A 9,826-nucleotide genomic window follows, 5' to 3' on the forward strand; every position below is an offset into this window, starting at 1 on the left:
GGTGTTACATGGCAACTGGCACCCATGTTAACTGTCTGCGTTGATGATGTTTCAAGAGTGATGACGTTTCTTTGACAGATGTGGCCGCTTGCAGATTTGTCACTTTCTGATGGAAACTAGAGACGAACAAATACAAATATGCATGACATATTTAAATGTCAAAATTGTCTGCAGTACGCTACATACACTGGACCATGAATATGCCACCAAAAAAATAAATACCCAAATAATAACTCCACGTGGGTATCGAAATACCCAAATAATAACTCCACGTGGGTATCGAACCTGCGTCCTAAATGAAACCTCCTACATGATAACCATTCATCTACGTACTTGCGCCACCACGAACCAGCTAATTTCATAGGGAAATTTACTTGACTTAGTCTATACAATTAGAAGAAGTCAGCTGATGATTGTAGCAAGTTAACACGGCTGATGGTGTTGTCTTGCTACAGCAGTTGCCCAAGCCAGTAGGTCTTCAAAGTATCATGGTTAAGTTTTCAAACATTTCACTGACTGCTGGTCAGGCTCTCTGTGGCCACCTAGTATTTGTAGCCTAAATTGAGAAAGCGTTGCTGGTCTAAAAATAAATAAATAATAATAAAAAAAACGTGTGATGAGGAGGATTGAACCCATGTCGACTGCGTGAAAAAGCAATGTAAAGGCATTAACCTGTTGCGCCACAGGAGAAGCACCAACTCGTGAATTGGGAAATAAAGTATCAAAAAAACATCAAACCCATGTTTACATGTCAGCAACATTAACGTTAATAGCCTATAACCCTAAGAGTTTTGACTCTCCCTGTGCTCAAAGTTTGTGTAAAATATGGACACGTTATAGACTTCTGCCCATTGCAATGTGCGTTTCAATGCCTGTGTTTCATGAACTGAATTCTTAAAAGAATAGGCTGGACAAAAGGATACACAATTAGGCAACACATTTTAATTTAATTTATTTGCTGACGTTCATGTGGCTCTACAGACACTTCAGGTAGGGGCGGCCACAGCCTAACCTCAGTGAAACGTTTGTAAAACTTAACCATGATACTTTGAAGGCCTACTAAATGGCTTGGGCAACGGTAGCATGATAACATGGTAGCCAGATAACATGAACAGCTATGTTAACTTGTTACAATTTAACGTTAGCTGACTTCTTTTAATCATACAACTGAAGTCAATTTCTGTGAGTACCGTCAGCTGGTTCGTGGCGCAAGTGGATAGACGCTATTACCAAGAAAACAGGTCAATTTATTCGTGGTTCGATACCCACGTGGAGTTAATTTAGGTGTTTGTTTTTTGGGTGGCATATTCATGGTCCAATGCATGTAGTACTACTGTATATACAATTTTGACTTTTAAACATATCATGCATATTTGTGTGCGTCTCTAGTATATCAGAAAGTGACAAATCTGCAAGCGGCCACATCTGTCAAAAACTCGTCATCAATCATGAAACGTCATCAACGCAGCCAGTTAACATGGGAGCCAGTTGCCATGTAACACCCGGCATAACGAATACAACCAGCTGCAAGTAAGCATGCTAAACTTGACACTCAAACAGTATTCTAACGTTAGCATTGAGATACTGCTTGATTGCATACTGTAACTTAACTTAGTTTAGTCTCGTCAATGTACTATGTTGTGATAAGACCTTATCAGAGTTTACTTTAACTTTAATGCAGCAGTTTTGAACAAATTTGCGCAGCATGGTCACGATGCTAAGCGGATTTAATAGCAATTTAGCCCACTGTGTTCTATGCAGTGCTTCTATGTGGCAACAACAATCCTTCAACAATCGTGAATATTTTGTTAAATGCACATGCAGAGGAGGAGCAGCGGGCTCGTTACGAGAGAGCGGGCGGGGCGAGGAAAGGCTTTGTGAGTAAAAAGTGCAGCTCAATGAAATTATTTTATCTTATCTTTAATTTAAATAGTAGGCCTACAACATAGAACATCAATGTGTGGTGGCCGGTTTTGATTTCGTGGGGCCCAGCCACAGATTAGTCAACGTATGGAAAACACTGAAGGTGTAAAATTAAAAATATTTAGCAGCACATGTTATGCTTGACGAATCGACGCTCATATTTTATTTTATACGTATTTTTTGTTGTCCCAGCCCTACTGCAGTGCTTTCTGACCCTATACAGTCAGTGAGAGGCTCTATTTCCCATTGGTGCTGCAAGTTGGTGTTTTTATCATGCACCTGTAACCCCCCCCCCCCCCCACACACACACACACACACACACACACACACACTTGACACACACTTGGGTGTGGCAGTGTTGTTGCATTGCTGAGGTCGCACAGACACACCTTTGAGTTGATGTTGAACATTTTAGGCACACATGATGGGTCGACCACTGCCTCGATCCCCCCTCGAGGCTCAGCTATTACACTGGCATTCATCAGACTGGCCGTGATCGTCCTGTTGAAGGAGAACTCCTCAAAGGGACAGGGCAACTGGAACTTCTTATATATGACCTGTGGAAGGAGAAGAAGAGAAAGAGAGAGAGAGATTAAGAGAAAGACAAGGCAATAGAGACCAGGAGTGTAGAAGAGATTGGATTGGATTGGAGTGAGAGTTCACATTAGAGAAAAGAGAGAGTAAGAAAGTTATGGTATATATATATATATATATATAGAGAGAGAGAGAGAGAGAGAGAAAGAAAGAAAGGGACAGAGAGAGAGACAGAGAAATAGAGAAAGGGAGAGGGAGAGAGAGAGAGAGAGAGAAAGAAGGAAAGGGAGAGAGAGAGAGACAGAGAAATAGAGAAAGGGAGAGGGAGAGAGAGAGAGAAAGGGAGAGGGGGAGAGAGAGCAAGAGAGAGAGAGAGAGCAGAGGAGAGCGCTGAATATGAGGGGGGGAGGGGGGAGGGGGGGGGTTGAACTGATGACTGGAGGGGGTAAGAATTGCATAAGCCCTGTCTGAAATGATACCGCAGCCCCGTTAGCCTAGTCAGAGAGAGCACTGTGCTCCGATTAGTGCTCAGCTCAAAAACTAGGTCACAGAGGTATACCAAACATGAATAGAGCCTACAACTGTGGAGGACATACACACACACACACACACACACATGTGCGCACACACACATATGGACACATATGCACTTTCACTAACCCAGGGATATATGAGTAACGTCAGGGGAGTTCTATAGAACTGGGTAGTCAAGTCATCAGCCAAATTTAAACTATGTGACAAATATTGATTATTTACGTATGAGACTGAGCCATGTGGAGGGTACTATAAGTGTTCATGTTGGTTAAGAAAGGCCTGTATGTGTGCTTGTGGACTTACAGCGATCAGGAAGAACACCATACAGCTGAGGGAGAAGCCACTGGTGTAGCCCAGATAACCTGAAATACATAAACAACACACTATGACACAAAACCTCTACACACATATCTAAGTATACACACACACTTGACTTTATTTGTGTCTACAGTAAAATAATAAATAGTACAGAATAAATATTACATAAGGACACAAATTTGATAAATACACACATTGCATACCCAAAGACACACACACACACACACACACACACACACAAACACACACACAGAGCAAAGAGCCTCATACATTCATCTACCCAGAGGGATACCACAGACCACTTGAGAGGATAATAGGTTAAAAAACCTATCTTCTTCCTGTTTTGAGAGTCCACTTACCAACTGACCTTCCTAACTATGGAGACATGCAGGGCTTGGCACTGGACCAATACTAAGCATGAAAGCCCTGTCGGGAGTAAATGCCATTTAATTTATAGCCCTGGCCAACTAATACACTGGGTACTTAAGCGCTGAGGGAATACTGTCAGGGCGGAAATGTTCCATCCTACAATGATGAATGGGCAATCCACAAGCTATCAAAGGAAAATATATTGTCTCTCCGCACCGCCTACCTGCTTTAAATCACACCATGCAGCCTAACCAACACATCAACATTAACATCTAAAACAGATTTGACAACTGGACTATCCTGAATCTTTTACACTTACACAACAACTTTTGAGCAAATATTCTGTGCAATACAATACAATCCCCTGTAATATTAAATGAGGGATTGTACATATGAACGTGTGTGTGTGTGTGTGTGTGTGTGTGTGTGTGTGAGTGTGTGTGTGTGCGTGTGTGAATGTGTGTGTGAATGCGTGCATGTGTGTGTGTGTGTGTGTGTGTGTCTCTCTCTGTGTGTGTGTGTGTGTGTGTGTGTGTGTGTGTGTGTGTGTGTGTCTGTGTGTGTGTGTGTGTGCGCGCATATATGTGTGTTGAGGCCTTTCAGTGCTACTGTGCAGTAGGGAAGCAGTGAACTGAAAGCTGGAGCTCATTATCACACAGACTTTGGCAGCGGAGGCTGGACTGGCACCGTGCATGGTGCTGCCGTTCTCTCTATCTTCTTCTCTCTTCCACGCTGTCTCTCTTTCTCTTTACCTCTCTCTCTCTTCTCTTCCTCTCTCTTTTACCGCTCTCTCATTCAATCTGCCTATATTTGTCTTTCCCTTCTTTCTCTGCATTATTTCTCTTTCCCTCTGTCTTCACCCTGCTCCTCCTCTCTCCCTCTCTGTAGTTCAATCCATCTTTCTTTCTCTCTCTCTCTCTTTTTTTTTTTCTCTTCCTCTCTCTTGTCTGTTGTGTTTGTCGGGGATGACATAACAAACTGGGTTTTCTTACAGCATCTTAGTGTCTCAGCTCAAGAGAAACAAAAGCACACAGAGGAAGAAAAAGGATTACAGAGAGGATTATGAAGGCAAGAGAACAATATTAAGAAGACATGACAGATAAAATGAAACAATTGAAACTATGGATACAGTAGATGGGAAGATGGCTCCCTTTTGCACGTCACAGTCTTGTCTGAATGACATACACAGCTAATGTTCATGTGTTAAACAGTGGTGGATGTGATTAAACTAGTGGGGGAATTTGGCTTTGGATAAGTGAACATTAAAGCATCGTTGTGTCTCTCTCTCTCTCCCCCAACATGAATCACCATAACTAGCACAAGAATCCCCCTACACACACACACACACACACATAGGCAGCCCACACCACAAGGATGATTCATGTGGGGTGGGAAACACAGGGCTGGAATGTGTCACAGAGAAGAAGAAAAGAAAAAGAGGAGGAGAGGAAAAGAGGAGGAGAGGAAAAGAAAATGTTTATTTTGGTGCGGACGCAGAGCGCTCACTCACCGAGCTGCTTCATCAGGGCCAGCGGCAGGATCACGCTGATGGACACGATGATCACCAGGTAGTTCCCATTCAGGTACCACTCGCTGAGGGAGAGAGAGAAAAAGGAGAGAAAAGAAACAGAGAGAGAGAGAGAGAGAAGTTACAGGGAAAATTAAAGATTCATTATTTTATGAAAAACATTATATCAAGAACAGAATGACTCCCACCAAAATCCCAACCATAGAAAGGAAATTGCTTCCAGACACCATCACCCTCATCAAGTATGATTAACCAGGCCAACAGACTGTTTTGCCATCAAGCATCCGGTGATGAAGGTACCATGAGAAACCATGTTAGAGCTGTAAAGTATTAATTTCATCAGCCCTCTAGCCTGCTCTCCAGAATTCCTGCATCAGTGCCAACACTGGCTGCTCATGTCAAAGACCCTGGCAGGAGCTGTGAAATGACCTCTGAGACCACCATTACACCCTGTCACACACCACAGTGGTGACCGCAGAGAGAGTGAGAGAGAGAGAAACAGAGAGAGAGAGCGAGAGAGACCCATACCAGAGAACAGGGCTCAGTCCCATCAGAGTGTCTGGCAGAGGCCTCAGACCCATCATTATCAAACCCATCATACGACACTAGAGCTCAGTAGGAGATAAATCTCTCACTGAGGAATAAACGCGCTATGACAGTTCATTAATCTGTTGTTATACACTACATGGAAAAAGTAAAAAAGTAATGACAGGAAAATGATGATGCATTGTAAATAATTCAGGCACAGAAAATGGCTGGCTGAAATATAGTTAAAATGTGTCTATGTTTCTATGTTTGTATATCTTGCACTTTTTGTGTGCAGCAAGGTAAAGGGAGAAATACCAAGGAAGGCATGAGAAATGGGTATAGTCTGTTACCAGCCACACATAGGCCCCTTGGTGACATGGGAGAGACTTTATCCCTAAACTACAAAGGCCAACATGGCAATGTTCTATAATCTAACACAACACAGGCTGGCACTACCACTTTTGTGTGCATAATGGATTAACACTATGGGTCCTTTTCTGTCTAAATCTCCCTCTTTCTCTCACGCACTCCCTCTCTCCCTCTTTCTGCTTTGCCCCAGTGGGTAGTCCTTCAGCTGCACTCAACAACCTCATAAGCATGCAGGGTGGGCAGGCGAGAAGTGTTTGCTGGCTACAGCCACCGACTTCCTCAGGGGTGACTTTTCCATTACCCCACCCTTCCCCTGGCCACCCAGACGTCTGCAGAGTGGAATGAGGGCATGTCTGTGACCGAGAGAGAGAGACAGAGAGAGAGAGAGAAACATGGCCTATCATCATCCTCACCTAAAAAAACGGAGAGCTCAACACCCTTGGAAAAACACCAGATCCCTAACCACAACACTGATAAAGCATGGATATCTCCCCTGTCCTTCTCACTAACACAGCTCCTGTTCCAGAAGCCTGTACCTAAATAACACAACAATGACTCATGAATAAATTCAGGTCCATTTATTTGGTAGCCTAGTGTGCAGCCCCGCTATGCTATAACTGGACTGTTGTTGCAGCCTGAGAGGTTCCCTGAGGCAAACCCTTCATAAAGCTGGGCTTGGGTACAGGCAGTCTGTGGCTGCTGGACAGCTGGAGATGATCTGATGAAGTCTGGACATGTCTTCCAGAGCACGTCCTCTGTCCTGCTGCGAACTGGACCCAAAGGGACCCAAACATCTGTCATCGGCTAACAGCAGCCAATCACAGCCCGTCTCAAAGTCATCGCCCGAGCGAAGCACTGCTGACGGCTGCTATGGTGATGAGCCGACCGACCTTCATTTGAAGTAACGTAAATAACTCCTCCATTACACATTATTTGCACAGAAAAACGGCACAAAATAAATGTTGATTCTCACAGAAAAAGACATTAAAAAAAACTACATCCACATTCACCCACTTGTGCTCACACAAACACAAGCTTGAAGATCAACTAAGGACTGTGAATAGCACACACTTCACACACCCATACACAACTCCCTACAAACAAACATGCTAGAGATGAACAAAAACAAGCTGGCCATAAAAAATCATAGTTGCTAGAGTGCAGAGCCATAACAATGACGTCTCTCCTCCAAAACATGCGTCACAAGATAGCCTACTACTCAAGGACAGTCAGCAGCAGCAGGACCATATTGTGGATGAATCATCCAACTCACACACAACAAATCCCAGCCAGTGCAGTCCAACCAGCTTCTCCTCACTACCTCCAAAGACACGGGTGCTTCTGTAAGGTGGAGGAAGACCAGCCTTAGGGATGGAGGCACAGGGAGATGGAGGGGGATGGGGATGGAGGGGCAGGTGTGTTATGAGTGGGCTACTAGCATCTGTTGCTAGCCCCTTCTCTTGAGGCTCCAGGGGAGGAGTGTGGATTACACATTGCATAGTGGTGCACCTGCCGCTTTGGTTTTATTTTCACACCACTACACACATAATGGGAGGTAATGGAGGGTGCGCAAGGGTCATATGCTGGGAAATGGGGCTGATGCTGAGGCTTGTTCTGCTCAGTGTACAGGGAGGGATGAGAGAGGAAATAAAAAAATATATTTAGAATATAACATATTCTATTATATATAATATTAAAATTCTAGAATTATATGCTGCCCTCTGCCTTTTCACACAGGTCATGTAAAACGTCACGTCTGTCTCTATCGTTTCCTCTCTATCTCTCACCCTCTCTCACTCCACTGTCTCTGTCAGCCCTTTATATACTATGTGTTGTGTCCAAAAAGCCCCACAACAGTGGCAGATCCATTTCCAACAGGGTGGTTTCCATACCCCATATGCCCATTTCCTCATACAGCACGACATTTCCAACTGATTAGGGGTCAGGCTAGGACACATTGGCGCCAGGGTCTATATACACCAAGGGCACCATGCCAACAGATCCTAGGTCAGCCTCCTGGCAGTGAGGATGCCAGCTGGTTGGTTAGCACACGGAGGGGGGAGCTTATGGGCAGCACTGGGGCAAAGCCAGAGGGAGGGCCACGGGATGATGCCCTGTTGTCCCACTTGGAAATGTGCTGGGTCATGCGAGAGAGAGAGAGAGAGAGAGAGAGAGAGAGAGAGAGAGAGAGAGAGAGAGAGAGAGATCCCATGGAATAGGTGTTGCCAGGCCATATTGTATGTCTCTTGTATTGCATGGGAAAAGACTGATACGGAAAGAAACAGACAGACAGCTAGATGGACAAGGATACACTTTGCCATCAGACCATATAGATCTCAGGGTTGTATGTGAGAACCAAGACTAGTCTCCTGTTTCTGCACAGTGCACACCTTTGGAGAGCAGACAGATGTATATTTTTACTGGAGAGGTTAAGATACTTCATTTCAGTCACTGGGTGTTATCACGCTGAGATTTTCTAACCTTACAGAACACAATGTGATGTCAGGTGTCATGATGAGACGAGCCATGTCGGGGAGTGTGAGACGCTCTAAATGTGAGTGTCTTGTGTTATTCTGGAGAGGAAAAGCGAGAGCGGCTGCCAGAGAAGTCTGTGGAGCCACGGCCTAGTTTACTTAATGATCACTCCACAAAAATATCTATTTACGCTGTGGATTTTTCCGTACTGTCATAAAACTAGGCCTGTATTTCAAATGTGGTTTGGGCCTTCAAGAGATGCCATGAAAGCTTGGCAGAACCAGACACATATTCCCTTTGTGAATGTTATCCTGTAAAATAAAAAATTGAGGCTAGTGAAACTAGGCCCTTCATTCAACAGTTGACATGAAAGTCTGAAGTGTAGACGGTGGCTATGCAGCCCACCGGTGAGAGTACTGTGTTCCTCTCTCTCAGCACTCTGTGTGGGTCTGAGACCCATGAGTGTCCCTCCTCATATCCACCTACTCACCCTGATGGCTTATCCACCCCGCAGAAGGCCTGGATGACCAGGGGAAGCTCATACTTGATGATGTACAGGTAGCTGGACATGGCTGAGAGAGGAGAGGAGAGGGGAGGGGCGAGAGAGGAGAGAGAGGAGAGAGAGAGAGGAGAGAGAGGAGAGGGCAGGAGAAGAGAGGAGTGGAAGTGTTGCAGATTAATATTCTAATAACATGCTGATTCATTTCTTTTCCTTATTCAACATACAAATACAACATACATAAACATATCACTATGTGAAGATGCTGACTACATCTTCCCTGTTTTAGGACACTGTTTTAATTGAATGTGCTTTTGCACATGGCCTGTCAGACTATTAATTGTTAATTGTCTGCAGGTGGGGTAATGGGTTGATTGGGCGACACCCACTCTGGTGCCTTACAAAAGGTCCAGGATTTTGGTGTGTGGAGGCAGACCGATGTAGATGTGCAAGTTGATATGTAACAGCCATTTTAAAACAGTTTGTTAAATTAAAAAAGACTGTTTTCTACAAACAAATAGCTGGACAGTGTTTAATCTTTTAAAAATGCAAGATGGTGGACATATTTTTCACACACTATATACAGTGCATGCAACTGACCTGTACACAAAAGGCAAAAAAAGGCTAAACTTAGCAGCACACCATACAGATCTCTTCATACAATTTGAATTCACGGTAATCTGGGACATGGATCCTGAATTGGGAGAACACCATTATCCAGGAAGCAAACGTCATCAAAACTAATAGCT

At 44.1% G+C, this 9,826-nt stretch overlaps 1 protein-coding gene across 5 annotated transcripts in view; it reads right to left on the reverse strand.

Moving 5' to 3' along the window:
• LOC121706557 (sodium-coupled neutral amino acid transporter 3-like) overlaps window positions 1–9,826 on the reverse strand; it is a 48,623-nt gene that overhangs the window by 8,215 nt on the left and 30,582 nt on the right. For all 5 annotated transcript variants that reach the window (XM_042088378.1, XM_042088379.1, XM_042088377.1 and 2 more), the window contains 4 exons: window positions 9,069–9,150; window positions 5,189–5,271; window positions 3,295–3,353; window positions 2,313–2,480 (listed from right to left, as the gene is read on the reverse strand). In XM_042088378.1, the coding sequence (XP_041944312.1) occupies window positions 2,313–2,480; window positions 3,295–3,353; window positions 5,189–5,271; window positions 9,069–9,150 (392 nt within the window). The remainder of the gene's footprint in view (window positions 1–2,312; window positions 2,481–3,294; window positions 3,354–5,188; window positions 5,272–9,068; window positions 9,151–9,826) is intronic.

This window comes from Alosa sapidissima, chromosome 4 (assembly GCF_018492685.1).
Source record: "Alosa sapidissima isolate fAloSap1 chromosome 4, fAloSap1.pri, whole genome shotgun sequence".
Classification (NCBI taxonomy): Eukaryota; Metazoa; Chordata; class Actinopteri; order Clupeiformes; family Clupeidae; genus Alosa; species Alosa sapidissima.